The 16,857-nt window shown below is 33.8% G+C and overlaps 1 protein-coding gene across 1 annotated transcript in view; it reads right to left on the bottom strand.

Annotated features, from left to right (window-relative positions):
* Window positions 1-16,857, bottom strand: part of MSH3 (mutS homolog 3) — a 216,325-nt gene that overhangs the window by 121,208 nt on the left and 78,260 nt on the right. Inside the window, exons 11-12 of the mRNA XM_051992813.1 lie at window positions 11,410-11,494; window positions 7,173-7,282 (exon numbers count right to left, since the gene is read on the bottom strand). Coding sequence (XP_051848773.1) covers window positions 7,173-7,282; window positions 11,410-11,494 — 195 coding nt within the window. The remainder of the gene's footprint in view (window positions 1-7,172; window positions 7,283-11,409; window positions 11,495-16,857) is intronic.

Genomic DNA, 16,857 nt, shown 5'->3' with positions numbered 1-16,857 from the left:
TGTATGTGTGTCTGTATGTTTTCTCTAACAAGACTATAAAGCCTTTTGGAGCAACAACTTTCTTTTTTGTCTTTCTATCCTAGCACTTATGTAAAATAACTATCTATTCTGATGATAAATGACTGAGAGAGGGATCTGAACTCCTGGGACTCTTTTTGTTCCACTGATGGTTGTTTCCTTATGATCCTCAGGAATGTACCCATGCTAAGACCTACCATACAATTTGTTAATCTACTATATGGGTAATCATTACCAAATGTAATAGCACTCCTCCTATACCATTAACACACTAATTCTCTATACACAGCTTTTTAAAAACAAGAGATTTGAGAAAGAAAAAGACAAAGGAATAGAGAACATATTAAATCTATTTCAAGAACTGAATTTGACAATGTTTTCGACCAATCATCATCTAAACACATCACCTTTCTCCACAATTATGTGTGTCATCATCCTTGATTCTTTTATGGTCACAGATAGAAAAGTTGTATGATAAAGATTTGAGCATGGAGTCAGGAAAACTTGAGTTTAATCCAGCCTAAGTCACTTACCAGCTGTAAGTGACTGGGCAAGTCACTTAACTTCAGTTTCCTCAACTGTAAAATGGAGATCCTAAAACAGCACCAATTCCTATCAGGGCTGTTGTGAGAATTAAATGGGATAACATTTACAAAGTGCTTAGCAGTGTCCAGTACATAGAAAGTATTATATAAATGAACCTTCTCTTTCCCCCATTCCTGTTTCTCCAAGTGATAAATTACTTAGAAAATAGTTTCTCTGTTCTATTTTACATCTTTTTTTCTACTTTCATCCCAGCTGGGCTCTTTTTTTTTTTTTTTCTGTTTTCATCTCTCAAGTGTGAGCTTTTCAGTCATTCCAATCTCTTACTTTGTTTTCTTTTTCATGTAGATTTTTCATTTTCAAAGTTTATAAATCATTCAAGTTGGTTTTTTTTTTTTTCACACAGAAATACCACCTATACCCTATAAACAGTTAACCAGCAATACGAATTATAGATGCAGCCTAAAATGGCTTTCAAGGATAAGAGAGATGGATAATTTTCCCAGAAAGCATATGAGAGGCATGAAATTGTAGTAATGTTGGTAACTGGCAAAATGTGAAGGCTTTCTCAACATCACATCAGATGTTAAGAAAATGTGCAAAGCATTTAAATGGTAATCAAAACACTTGTTTCCATTCAACAGATGGATACATTTTATCTACTTCTGCCAAAAGAAAGGAAGTTTTCAAATAATGGAATCTATGAGAATTGACAATTACCAAATTCACATACTGCAATTCTTTCTACTAGATGACCTTGAACAGCTTCAGAAAGTCACAATGCTACCAAACATCTTTTCTAATGAGTTAGTTTAAATAATAATATTCCTACCAGTGGAGCTGTTCTTTGCCTGTGTCAAGGAATCCTACAGTCTCTAAAAAATTAAAATTAGTATCAAACAGAGGACAGTGAAGGGTCATATCTAAGTAGATTGCAATATATAACAAATGAGGAACTATAAAATAAAGGATGTCATTGAAAAAATGTACAAATAAAAGAGATGAACTGGACATGTGGCAAGACTGAAGGATAATCAATTGCCAACCATGTGCTCCACTGGTATCTTTTTCATGTTCAGTTTAATGGAGGAATGTCCCCAGGACATTGACTGGCCTCCCTCTGGCTAACTTACAGGAGGACATGAACAAGAGTCCCACAAGACAGCATAGATGGGTTCCCATCCCATCTGTATCGATGGATCCTTTGTGGGCATCTAAGTTTAAACTTTCAGTTGTGATTCAACTGTGCCTCTAATGAGTCCTTTAAATTAGACAAATTTTAAATTGGGAAGACAAGATCTAATCTATCTCCTTTAGTGAATGACTTTATCTGACTAATCTATAAGCATTTCCACAAGATTTCTACCAAGAATTCAAGTTGATAGGACACTTTTTCCTTCCTGTCACTCAGAATACTTTAAGAAAAGATTCTCTAGGGCAGTGGTCTCCAAGGGGAAATCAGAGGGACCCTGGTAGTCATACAAGCCCAATGAAATATGTGATCAATCAATCAAGATATCTTCCAAAGACAGTCAACAGTGGGGCTTGTTCTCAAGACAAGCTTCCCTACTTTCCCCCCATTATAATTCTATACTTTCACATTCCATCCCCCTCCCAGAGTTGTTTAAATTCTTAATTTTCCCCAACTTCTATGAGAGGCAAAAGAAGAAATTATAAATCCCTGAAGAAATTATAAAATAATCCCAGTGGAGCCACTGTTAAATTAACTTCGGGAAGGAAAATTTTTTACTGCTTTTCCCTCTATTACATACTCAATAGGAAAAAATTTATGATGAAATATACTATTTAAAAAGTTTAGAGACAACTGCTCTAGAGCATCAGGATTAAGTTCATGACACTGCTGCACAGATAATAAAACAGAAAAATATAAGATGGGAAAAAAACTTCAAACACTTCAAGGATCAATGACTTTGCCAGTATAGGTCTGCCTCAACAGAAACAAATTATAGACTCTCTTTACTTTCAAACAGAGCAGCTGTGCCTGAAAAATTCATCATTCTTAAGAGAAACTTCTAGCAATGAGCTTTACTAAACAGATTATGCAAATTCAAAATGGTCCCCTTCATTCATAAATATGCATCCCTTCCAAACTTTCCTATTTCTGTTGAAGGTACAATAGTCTTGCCATCAACCAGTTCCAAAATCTTGGACTTTCCCTTTCATTCTTCCTTTTACTCTATCACTCAAAAAATCTCTCCTGCTTCCCACCACACATATACACATCCTTCCATAGCCAAAAATTGCCAAGAATTGCTGATTCTACCTTCATATGTCTCACAAAGATCTTTCCCTTTAATGACTCACCTAATTAGTCTCCCCACTATTTAATCTCCAAAAGACACATAGCAGAAAAAGCAATAGATTTGGACCTCTATTCAAATACTACACTTTTGAAGCTTACCACCTGTGTGACCTTGCAACAAGTCACTTAAACTTCCCTGGCCTCCATTTCTTCATTTATAAAATGAAAGGGTTGAATCAAATGATCTCTTGACTCCTTTCCTGCTCTAAAATCATGATTCTATATACCTCCAGAGAGCTAATAAAATAACTTTCCTAAGACACAAACATGATCATAAAATATACATACACACACCACTTAAAAAAAAAATCTCTAGTGGCTCCTATTCCCTTCTAAGACAAAATAAGAACTCCTACTGGAAGCTAAAAGCTTTCACTAACTGGTTCCAATGTACCTCTCTAGATAGTTCCTATTCTTTACCTTCATCTTTTCATTCCTCAAACAATACTCATCTCCATTGCCTTACCGTTGCACTATCCACTCCAATATTCCTGGAATATATTCCCTCCTCTCCTTCAAAATTCTTGGAATTCAAAGCCTCCTTTAAAGCATATGACATGAGTGTTTATACAAAGTCTTTCCAGATCCTCTTTGTTAATAATTTCCCTCTGCTCAGATTATCTTCTATTCATATGTTGTATTCAATTAGCAACATCCTAGAAAGTAAGCTCATTGAGGATATGGAATGTTTGGGGTTGTCTTGGTACAGCCATATTCCAATAAAAAAATGAAAGTTTTTAAAAGTTAATGACCAAGGGAGTGAAAGGATTTCTGTATGAAGGGAGATTAAAAATATAGGACTCAGAGCAGCTAGATGGTGCAGTGGATGGAGCACTAGCCCTGAAGTCAGGAGGACCTGAGTTCAAATATGATCTCAGACACTAACACTTCCTAGCTGTGTGACCCTGAGCAAGTCACCCTAATGCCAAAGCAAAGGAAAAAAAAAAGTGGAAAAACAAAAAGTAAGAAGAAAAAACAGCTGAACTTTATAAAAGCATGAATGGTATAAGTAAAGATGAACTGGCTGATCAAATCCTGGAAAACTAAAAGTTGTGAAACTGGATCTGGGGGATATATTCCATACCTTTTGTTCTGTCAAAGCAGACAACCCTCTGAGGAAACATCATAGGATATTTGACTCATGTAGCAGATAATTATATTCTCCCATAAAATATTTCTTGGCTTCAACTCCCTAAAGCAGAATCGTGGGACTAGCTCTAGTACGATATTTCTTAACTGTTTATGCTCATTTAAACCACACACAAGGTATATGAAGCCTTCAATAATTTTATCATTATTCTCTAGAAATTACTTTAAAGATATCTCAAAAATTTTTCTCTAACAAAGTGATACCATCAATTACAGACAAATGATTTGTTAGATACTTGCTACAAGAACCAATAAATCTGAACTTTAAGACTTTCCAGAGAATTTTAAAGTACTGAGAAAACAAATACTAGCACTATAAAGAAATGAAGGAACCAAATTTAAAAGCTAAACAGAACACATGGAGTAGTAGTCTAAGGAAGGGAACACCATAGATAAAATAAGTTTGGGACTAATTTGAATAGAAGTCCCAAAAGTCTTAGTGAAACTCCTGCATCTTAAAACTCTGTTAAGGAAAATTTATAGGTCACACTGTATTTTAAATAGATCTGTACTTTATGATAAAAGTAGAATGTACAAAATACACATCACATTTTTGTCCATCCTATTTGGAGGGTAGCAACCTAAGGGAAATATTTGCTTCTGTAAAGGAATACCTACATTAACAGGGCCAACTAAACTCAATACAAATTTGCTTTAATAACAAAGGTATATGAAACTTAACATTTATTCAGAGATCTATAATTTAATGGTTAATAACTAATAATTGCTCAATCTTGTTACATGTAAAATGTTTGCACGCAGCTATCTTGTTGAACTTTGCTACAGCATCACCTGAGAGAAGAATTATAGAGATCAATGGAGTATGCAGTCCCTTTATAATACTTCCTCAACCTTTCTAAAATAGAAATTTCAAGGTGAATTCACTACCCAAAATTCAGATAAATTGTACTACACAAAAACTTATCTTTTAGCTTTTCATCCTCACTTGTTCTTGTAATTACACTTTTGGCATGGAAATCATAGTAGTCAAACTAGAATTCCTATTCTCATACATATAACATGATACCCATAAAAGAAAAGAGACTGTCCAACAAGATCCATGGTCTCTCACTGCACTGTTAAGACTGCTTTCCAAGTTAAACTTTTTCTCCACTTATATTGCTATTATTTTATCTGGCAGACTTTTAAATGACATGATTGGCTGTAATGCTTGCAAATATAGATCCTGTAAAGGCATAGTTACTGGTGGTAAAAGAGAAAAAAGTTCCATCTGAAGACATTCTTTGCCTATAAAGTTTAATTTCTTTATAAACACTTTTGAAAATGAAACAATATCTGCAATTAAACTTCAATTAAGTTTACTATTTCATATAGCGGGCCAGTAGGAAAGTAAATATTTTAAATCATAACCTAACCATTAATGTGTATTGACTAGTTAGAGGTGACTAAAAAATAAAAGCAGATTTCCGCCTTTCATCAAGAAAGCTTGTAAAATTCTCCAACCATTTTTCACCACACACTTATGTAAGCAAATGTTTTCCTTTTTTCTTGTTCTAAATCAAAATATAAAAATAAATTTGAAGTGAAACCAAATTTAAGACCATGTCTACAGTATTGAGCTAAATATTGTAAACCTTCATTCAAAGCAAAAGTCAAACTTCAAAATTAAATTTATAGATGAGTATTAAAACATCTTCCAAGAGGAAACATATCACTAAAAATATGAAATCTTGCAGACAATAGTCAGCATACAAAGTCTTGATGGATTACTTTTTTAAAAATTCTTACAGAATATCCCATATAAAATATTTATAACAATTTATAATTAGAACTTTCTAATTTTATAGTTAGAGCTTTCATAATTATAGGCAGAATAAAATTTTATAATAATTATATCATGTAACTTTTATTTTGAAGCTTTTGGGGCAAGTTTTCACCATTACTGTTAAGTACTTAGTAAATAAATCTAAAAGAATATCACAAGCAGTATATAAAATTACCATGGGGATCCACAACACAGTTTTTGCTTGAAAAGAGATTTGAAGAACAAAAAACATTGGAAATTATTGCACCATTTCACATTATCTCTCATTATAATACAGAAACTATTTTTATAAATTCATAAGTTTCTCACTAGTAGTTTCCCTAAGATATCTTGCTCCCCAACAAATCTGGGATGTAACAGATAATACCTGGTAGAAATTACAGATTATTCCCTATTTCAAAAACCTTAACAAAGAGTTATAATGCCATTTTGTCCAATATAATAAACAAAACAGGATATAATTGTGCAGTTTAACAGCAACCTCAAAATCTTATCTAAAGAGAACAAAAAAATCTGATAATTATGATAAATACTACAATGACACAAAGTTATACTAATCAATTGAATCAACCAGAAAAATGATTCTTTCTTACACTAGGTAATTTTATGTTCTCTTTGGATTCCTAGCGACAAAAAAAAAAAAAAAAAAGGAATAAGTACTAAGAAAATTAAAGTCCAAATTTGCTTAAGGTTATACTAACAAGGCTATGATAAAGAAGAACAAGACTCAGAAAAACAAAGGCTGGGACACAAAAACAGAAAAGACCTCTTATTTCTCAAGAAGATGATCTCTACTAATGGGAAAAAAGATATAAAGTTATATATAATTTTCTTTTTTTTAATAACTTTTTATTGACAGTAATTTTCTATTATATAAGACAGGTTACTGCAGTATTATTGTTATTACTGTACATAACCAGAAGAAAGAATAGGCTATTGTAAGCCTCATTCTGACTTCAACTCTGCCAGCTGGCAGAAGATATTCAATAATCATCAGTCTTAATTACTTTATTTCTGGCTAAACTCTCTTGGACCTATAAGTCAAGGTGATCAGGATCAATGTGTAAATTATTTTACCAAACTCTATAGTGATGTTAATCTTCATAAAGAAACTAAAGGTTCCCCAAAATTAGATTCCATTTCATTCTTAGTAAAAAGAAAAAGAAAAAAGACCCCACAAATAGCAGACTGACTTGTATTATCACATTTTGAAATTATTTTCCTGAACTTTAGCTATATACTACAATCACTAATAGACTTGGGATATGGTTATAGGACTCTGATATCTATTATAAGATAAATTAATTTTTTAAAAAGCCTTTAAAAACCTCTTTAAAAAATAGATATTTTTACCTTGATTTGAGGAGTGGCTGAGTCACCCACTTCTTTAGTTTTCGTCGCCCAAAAGGAGTTTTAGTATGATCTAAGACCCATAGCAAACTGCCTCTGAATTTTGAATCCGTCTAAGGAGAAACAATAAGATATTGAAAATAAAATTAATCAAACATTTGCTTATTTATCTAATCTAATCATTTAATTAATATAAAACATAATACTACTTAGGCATGCTCAAATTTTACTTCTTTTTTTCATATGCTTTGAGTAAAACCATGACTTTAGTGTTTAAGAAAAAGGATGTTCTAGTTAAGCAGATTTCTTTTTAACCAACAACTAGTCAAGAAATTCTACTTTAATCCTTATGTAAAATTCTTCTACTACATATTGGCCCACTGCCTGCTTTAGGGAATACAGAATACTGAACATAATTAAATCTTTTTTCTGACTTCAAGATTTTACAGGGTCTCAGGAATATCATTAAGAAATCTATTGATCAGGGCAGCTAAGTAGTGCAGTGAATAGAGCACCAGCCCTGAAGTCAGGAGGACCTGAGTTCAAATCTGGGCTCAAACACTTAGCACTTCCTAGTTATGTGACCCTGGACAAGTCACTTAACCCCAATTGCATCAGCAAAAAAAAAAAAAAAAAAGAAAGAAAGAAAGAAAGGAAGGAAGGAAGGAAGGAAGGAAGGAAGGAAGGAAGGAAGGAAGGAAGGAAGGAAGAAACCTGTTGATCACTAGTGATTCATGGGTAGAAGAGGTTAAAAAAAAAAAAGAATTGAATATGTACTGAATGCCTAGATATATCTTAGGAGCTGGATATTAATGTGTTTGAATATTTTTCAAGGGGGAGGCGGGGCAGAGAGGGGAAGCAGGGATGAGGTGGGACAGGAAGTATTTGTTGTTTTCAACTAATTCCCTAATAAATATTTGTTTATGATCTGCCTTTCTCCCACAAGTAAAAAGCTGAAAATTCTTCTTTAAAATATTAAGATTTTTTTTAAAGGACTCATTTTTAAAAGCTGTCTCTTTCTGCACATCAATCAATAAAAATTCATGTTCACGTTCATATGCCCAGGGAGAGTTCAAAACCTTACATAACAGGGGGTCCTTATTCTTAAAGATTTTTCACTCTGAACAAATATAAAACAATTAGCCAATAACACAGAAAATTAGATAGTTAAATGCTAATTTATGTAGTAATTATTGGAGAACTGAAAAAAAGAGATTAGGACTAGCTAAAGTAGTCAGTCAGTGAGTCAAACAGTATTACCATGCTTACTGAGACGACAAAGAAAAGTAAAAACATGGTCTCTGCACTCAAGGAGCTCCCATTCTAATGGGACAAACAACAGGCTAACAATTAGTCCATACAAGATATATACTTAATAATCTCAGAGAGAAGGCATTTGCAGTGAAAGGGTGGCAACCAGCAAAGGCCTCTGCAGTAAAAGGGTGGCAACCAGGAAAGACCTCCTACAGAAGGTGAGAATTAAGCTGAGTCTTGAAGGGAGCCAGAGAAGCCAGGGGAAAAAGATGAGATGGAAGACCATTCTATGCACAGGAGATTACCAGAAAAAAGGTGCAGAGTCAGAAACAGGAGTGTCAGGGATAATAAGAAGGCCGGTGTCACTAGATGTAGAATACATGATGGGAAGAGTGTGAGATTGGGAATGTAGGAAAAGGAAGTTGTAAAGGGCTTTAAAAGTCAAATAGGAATTTATACCTGACCTAAAGACAAGAGAAACTCCTAAAGTTCACTTGATAAATAAGCAAATGGAGTGACACAGTGAGACCTATACTTAGGGAAGAACACTTCTGGCAGCTAAGTGCAGGATGAATTGGAGTAGAGAGAGACACAAGGCAGGGATCTAGTGCCATAGACCAGGAAAGAGATAACTAAGATCTACACCAAGAAGGCTATGTAATCATCAAGAAGAGGCCACACAAGAGATGCTTGTAAAGATAAAAACTCTATCATTTGACAACAGGTTAGGCATTGGGATTGGGGGCTGGAGGAAGAATGAGGAATTGAGATTGACATCTAGGTTATGAGCATTGGTGAATGGGAACATCATGGTGCTCATGAAAGAAATTGGTAAATTAGGAAATGGGGAAGATTTGGAAGGAAAGATAATGAATTCAGTCTTAGATAATGTTGAGTTTAACATAACTATAAGATATTCAGGTATAGCTATTGCTATAGGAAGTTGATGAAAGACTGAAGATACCAAAGAGAGGTTAGAGTTGGATAGGCAGAAATGAGACTCATTAGCAGAGATAATAAAGGGACTTCATAGCAGCTGATGAGATCACCAAGAGATATAGAAGAAAAGGACCAATGTGGGGCACACACAATTAGTTGACATGACCTGAATGACAAAGGAGTGTGAGAAGAAGCAGAGAGGTAGAAGGAAAACCAGGAAAAAGCAGTTCCTCAAAAACCTAGAGTGGAGCAGAAAAATGCCTGATGGTGTCAAAGGCTATAGGAAAATGAATAAGGGTTATAGAAGTTGAATAAAGAGAAGAGAAAGGAGAGCATTTCAAATGAGATGAATACAGCGATCTAACTAACCAAAAAATTTGCATTAGGGAATAAAGAAATAAGGATAGGATGGTGTATAAAGAATACAAAGTCAAATGGATGATTATAGGATTGAGTTCAAGAGCTGGAAGAGATCTTACAGGCCCTCAATGCCAAAACCCTCACATTTCAGATGAGAAGCTAAGGCACAAACTATATAACTTGATGAGGATGGTCAAGGCCAGATTTGAGCTTCTTCCTGACCCTAAATTTGCCAAGCCATGGACAATGCATTGAGCCTGGAGTCAGGAAGACCTACATTCAGTTTGGACCTCAAAACTGTTAACAGCTGATCTGTACAAGTTATTTAACTCTGTCTCCCTCAGTTTTCTCAACTGTAAAAAGGGGATAACAATACCTTCTCCCCAGGATTATTATGAGAAATGAGCTAACATTCATAAAGTGTTTAGTACAATGCCTGGCACCCAGCAGAAACAAAATAATTTTCTTCCTCCCTCTCATGCCAGGTGGCAGGCAAAGAAAGAACCATAGTGTGATTTTAAGTAAAGGAATAAATATTTTCTGCAGATCTGTCTGGCAACAATATGTTTAAAAAAGGAGAGATGGATATAAGTCATTTGGTCACATTTCTCCTCTAGGCTGTATGCCAGACTTCCTCTACCATGCCTGGTCACTCCGTTTCCACCTCTTGAGTGCTGTCTTCTTCTATTAGAATGTAAGTTTCTTGAAGGTGAGAACTGTCTGTCTTTCTTCTTATATTTGTGTACCCAGTGCATAGCACAATGTTTGGCACATATTATGTACTTAATAATTGACTATCCAAGTGCAAAACATACCTTAATGTAATAATGAAAAGCAGTAAGGCTTTTATTATAGCAATTAAAGAATCCAAGTCAGTAAGAATGGGGTTCAAGTCCTATCTCCGACACACACTGGCTATGTGATCCAAATAACTTGACTTCTTGGTAACCTAGGCAACTACCCAAGGCAAGTTGGAGACAAAGAGCTAACTTGAATTAGTGGAGAGAGTTTCCAAAATAGGAGTTTCCTATCACAAGTCCAGGATCAATCATTGTAAGTTATCAGCAATATTCCTGGAGATCTTTAAACTTAAAGATTTAGGACAGTTTAAGCATATAATTGTTTCAACAGATAATCCTAAGTCCTTCTGGTCCTCTAATTTTATAATTTTATAATATTGTCTTTAAAATATACTTCACTTGCAAGCTTAAGTTAAGCAAAAAAAAAAAAAAAAGTATTTAAAGTCTTCATTACTTTAAAAATATTGTCAATTACCTAACACAAAAATTAATGTTTCTAAAATGAAATACACTGTTTTACTGTGTTCAATTTTATATCATGTTTGTTTTGAGAATGAATTTGCAACAATTTCACACAGTTCTTGGTAAAAACTTAAAAAAAATTTATAAGGAATCTAGGGAGAAATTAACCATATAAACATAAAACTGCTTTCATTATAATTCTTAAAAATAATATCTTGCTAAAAGAAAATGTTTATATCTCAATGTGTTATTTTAAAGTTAATATACTGAAACTGCTGCTTCCAACTAACCATCAGATAAGAAAATGGTCAGCTGGGACACAGAGGATTAATCTTCTGTTTCAAATGCATTCATTAGCAGTGGTTATCTATAACTCTCCCTCCTCCCAACAAAAATTTGTAATCAACTAGTTATCTTTTCCTCACCTGGTTCTGTAAGATTTCCAGATTCTTCAGTGCTGTACCATTAATTGTCATAAATTCCAGTTCACTTGACAACTTTTTTAAATTTCTAAAAAGAAATGGAAGGAAATATAATCATGCCAATCTTAAGAGCAGGAAGAAATAAAAAAATTAATTTAGATAGTAAGTAAAAATTCCAATAGCATGACTAATGAAAATTAGTCATTTGGTAGAATAATCAAGTCAAACTCAAAAGGATAAAAGGAATATTCACTGAGAAGTATTCTTCCATTGATGCTACTAAATGCCTTGATGGGAGAAGAGGGAAAAGAGAAATTAAACAAAACAAAACCAAAAAACTGAGCAATACTAAGACAATAAGAAACTATAGAGATGTCTTTTTTTTTCTTATTTTTAAGAATAGAACAAAGCAAAATCTTTTATCATTGATTTCGTATACAATAGTAAGTATTCAGAACAAATTATAAAATTACCTAGGAAAAGGATTCCAGATACTTTAAACTATGATCACTTTGAAAAGGCTTGGTTTTAAGTCCTACTTAAGGAGTATAATATAGCCAAGAAGTTTATTAATAATGATGAGATGACAAGCATTTGCATATTGCTTTAGGGTTTACAAAGCATTTTACATACTGATGCTCACATTAACTCTGTGAAGTAGCAAATATCAAAAACCCCATTTTATAGATAAAGTAACTAATTCTTGAAAAGATTAAATAACTTGTCTAATATCACACAGCTAGTAAATATCTGAGACAAGACTTGGGACTTCCTGACATTGAATTTAGTATTCAATGCCATCTAAATGCATAGTCTTTCTTTTTTATTATTATCATAATTGACAATTTATGGTCAATGATCAATGTTTAGTATATTAAAGAAAAATATACTCCAAAAAAACTATAAATAATAACAATACCTACAATTTACATTGCACCTTAAAGTTTGCAAAATATATTCTTATTGTATACATATTACATCATTTATATCTCACAACAAATCTTCATTATTATTATCCCCCTTTTATAGATGAGGAAATTAAGGCTTAAAGATGGCTAAATGATTTGCCCATGGTCATTTGGCTACTAGACAGAATCCAAATTCAAGTCTGCTAAGTCATACTCATTACTAGTTAAGATGCCTCTATAGAAAACAAGGAAACGTGATGTATACACTTAAGTTTTACCTTTCAAAAGATTTCAGAATTTATTATGACAAAACAATTTAGAGCATAATCAATCACACAATCCCCCATTAAATATTTTCAATATTCTATGACAGAGCTTACACTCAACTGGGGGAACTGTCATTCAATATACATTAATTAAATGTCCAATGCTCTCAAGGGACTGAGAGTCTAATAGTGGAAACCTGTAAATAGCAAATGAGAAGTACAAGACAAATAGGAAATAATCAAAAAAAGGAAGGGACTAATATTAAAAGGGACCAATACTTATAGAAGCTAGGATTTTAGCTAAGCCAGGGAAATAGAAATGAAGAGAGAGAGTTTTTAGGGATGGAGAAAAGCTGAAAAAAAGGCCCAACATTTGAAAATGATGGTATTTTGTATGGGGAAAAGCAAGGGGAACAGTGTTGCTGAACATTCAAGTGTGGAAGAGAGTGTAAGGTATCAGAAGACTGGAAAGGCAGGAAGAGGCCAGACTATTGGGGAGGAAGGAAGGTTGTATGCCAGGCATAGGATTTCATATTTTATCACAGAAGTGAGAGTTTAGAAAGGAGTTTTCTTGAATAGCAGAAGATATGGTCAAATCAACTTTTTAGAAAGATTATTTTGAGAACAGAGTGAAGGATGAACTGGAGAAGAGAGAAACTTGAAGAAAAGAGCAACCAGCTGGCTACTACAATAGTCCAAGCATAAGGTGATAAGTGCCCGCACCATGGTGGTAGCATTGTCAAAGAAAAGAAAATGCACAAGAAAGATTAAAAAGGTAAAATCAAAAAAGACTTGGCAGCGGATTAAACGTCAGGAGTAAGAGAGACTAAGAGTCTCAGGATAACACCAAGGTTGCAAGCCTAAGTGAGTAGGAACATGGTAGTTGCTCTTGACAGTAACAGGGAAGTCTGGAAAGGGAAAAATTTTGGGGGGAAAGATCAGTCTGGTTATACAGAATGGAAGATATCAACGGGACATCTGATCTGAGATGTCTATCAGGAAGTTAGTGATATGAGTGTATATATGAGAAGTTAGTACTGGATAAGCAGATCAAAAATTCATTAGCCTAAAGTCGTTCATTAAATCCAATGGAAGATGAAACTATCAAAGTAAAATAATACAGAGGGAAAAAAGAAGGACCAGGGCAGAGTCCTGGGTGCAACAGGTTGTATAAATAGCAGAGTGCAGAGGTGATACTACTATGTGTAGTCTGAATGAGGTTGGCTTCATGGTACACTACATTAATAATTCTTACCTCCCCCCCAGACTTGACTTATTAACTCATAAATTCTGATCTCAGGCAATCAAGAAATATATACTAATATTTCCTCACAAATGAAGAGAAGTGAACAATCTTTCTCATTAGTCAATGAACTCTTTTTTTAAAAAATAATTTTTTATTGACAGAACCCATGCCAGGGTAATTTTTTACAACATTATCCCTTGCACTCACTTCTGTTCCAATTTTTCCCCTCCCTCCCTCCACCCCCTCCCCCAGATGGCAAGCAGTCCTATATATGTTAAATACATTACAGTATATCCTAGATACAATATATGTGTGCAGAACCGAACAGTTTTCTTGTTGCACAGGGAGAACTGGATTCAGAAGGTATAAATAACCCGGGAAGAAAAACAAAAATGCAAGCATTTATATTCATTTCCCAGTGTTCTTTCTTTGGGTGTAGCTGCTTCTGTCCATCCTTGATCAATTGGAACTGAATTAGCTCTCTTTATCGAAGAGATACACTTCCATCAGAATACATCCTCAAACAGTATCTTTGTTGAGGTACATAATGATCTCCTGGTTCTGCTCATTTCACTCAGCATCAGTTCATATAAGTCTCTCCAAGCCTCTCTGTATTCATCCTGCTGGTCATTCCTTACAGAACAATAATATTCCATAACATTCACATACCACAATTTACTCAACCATTCTCCAATTGATGGGTATCCATTCATTTTCCAGCTTCTAGCCACTACAAATAGGGCTGCCACAAACATTTTGGTACATACAGATCCCTTTCCCTTCTTTAGTATCTCTTTGGGGTAGAAACACTACTGGATCAAAGAGTATGCACAGTTTGATAACTTTTTGAGCATAGTTCCAAATTGCTCTCCAGAATGGCTGGATGTGTTCACAATTCCACCAACAATGTATCAGTGTCCTTGTTTTCCCACATCCCCTCCAACATTCCACATTATCTTTCCCTGTCACTCTAGCCAATCTGACAGGTGTGTAGTGGTATCTCAGAGTTGTCTTAATTTGCATTTCTCTGATTAATAATGATTTGGAGCATATTTTCATGTGTCTATAAATAGTTTCAATTTCTTCATCTGAGAATTGTCTGTTCATATCCTTTGACCATTTATCAATTGGAGAATGGTTTGATTTCTTATAAATTAGAGTCAATTCTCTATATATTTTGGAAATGGGGCCTTTATCAGAACCTTTGACTGTAAAAATGTTTTCCCAGTTTATTGTTTCCCTTCTAATCTTGTCTGCATTTGTTTTGTTTGTACAAAAACTTTTCAATTTGATATAATCAAAATTTTCTACTTTGTGGTCAATAGGATTTCTAGTTCTTCTTTGGTCATAAATTCCTCCCTCTTCCATAGGTCTGAGAGGTAAACTATTCTATGCTCTTCCAATTTATTTATAATCTCATTCTTTATGCCTAGGTCATGAACCCATTTTGACCTTATCTTGGTATACGGTGTTAAGTGTGAGTCAATGCCTAGTTTCTGCCATACTAATTTCCAATTTTCCCAGCAATTTTTGTCAAATAATGCATTCTTATCTCCAAAACTGGGGTCTTTGGGTTTATCAAACACTATATTATTAAAGTTATTGGCTGTTTTGTCCTTTGAAGTTAACTATTCCATTAATCAACTAGTCTATTTCTTAGCCAATACCAGATGGTTTTAGTAACTGCTGCTTTATAATATAATTTTAGATCTGGTACAGCTAGGCCACCTTCATTTGATTTTTTTTTTCATTAATTCCCTTGAAATTCTTGACCTTTTGTTTTTCCATATGAACTTTGTTGTTATTTTTTCTAGGTCATCAAAGTAGTTTTTTGGGAGTCTGATTGGTATAGTGCTAAATAAATAGATTAGTTTAGGTAGTATTGTCATCTTTATTATATTTGCTCGCCCAATCCAAGAGCATTTAATATTTTTCCAGTTGGTTAGATCAGACTTAATTTGTGTGGAAAGTGTTTTGTAGTTTTGGTCATCAAGTTTCTGATTTTCCCTTGGCAGATAGATTCCTAAATATTTTATACAATCAGTAGTTACTTTAAATGGAATTTTTTTTGTAACTCTAACTGTTGGGTTTTGTTAGTGATATATAAGAATGCTGATGACTTATGTGGGTTTATTTTATATCCTACAAGCTGAAGGTGTGGATTGTTTCTAATAACTTTTTAGTAGAGTCGCTGGGGTTCTCTAAGTATACCATTATATTATCAGCAAAGAGTGATAATTTGGTTTCCTCATTGTCTATTCTTATTCCTTTAATCTCTTTCTCAACTCTTATTGCCAAAGCTAGCATTTCTAATACAATATTAAATAGTAACGGTGATAGTGGGTAACCTTGTTTTACTCCTGATCTTATTGGGAATGGTTGTATTTTGTCCCCAATACATATGATGCTTATTGCTGGTTTTAAATAGATGCTACTGATTATTTTAAGGAAAACTCCATTTATCCTTATACTCTCAAGAGTTTTTAATAAGAATGGATGTTGAATTTTATCAAATGCTTTTTCTGCATCTATTGAGATGATCATATGGTTTTTGTTAATTTGATTATTAATATGGCCAATTATACTGATAGTTTTCCTAATATTGAACCAGCCCTGCATTCCTGGTATAACTCCGACTTGACTGTAGTGTATTATCCTGGGGATGATTTTCTGTAGTCTTTTTGCTAATAGCTTATTTAAGATTTTAGCATCTATATTCATTAGGGAGATTGGTCTATAATTTTCTTTCTCTGTTTTCAACCTACCTGGTTTAGGTATCAGTACCATGTCTGTGTCATAAAAGGAATTTGGTAGGACTCCTTCATTCCCTATTTTTTCAAATAGTTTATAAAGCATTGGGGCTAATTGTTCTTTGAATGTTTGGTAGAATTCACATATGAATCCATCTGGTCCCGGGGATTTTTTTTTAAGGAGTTGATTAATAGCTTGTTCTATTTCTTTTTCTGAAATGGGACTATTTAAGCAATTTACTTCCTCCTCTGATAATCCGGGAAGCCTATATTTTTGGAGG

The sequence above is a fragment of the Antechinus flavipes genome, chromosome 1 (genome assembly GCF_016432865.1).
Source record: "Antechinus flavipes isolate AdamAnt ecotype Samford, QLD, Australia chromosome 1, AdamAnt_v2, whole genome shotgun sequence".
Lineage (NCBI taxonomy): Eukaryota > Metazoa > Chordata > Mammalia > Dasyuromorphia > Dasyuridae > Antechinus > Antechinus flavipes.
This window is presented reverse-complemented; position numbering and strand designations above follow the sequence as displayed.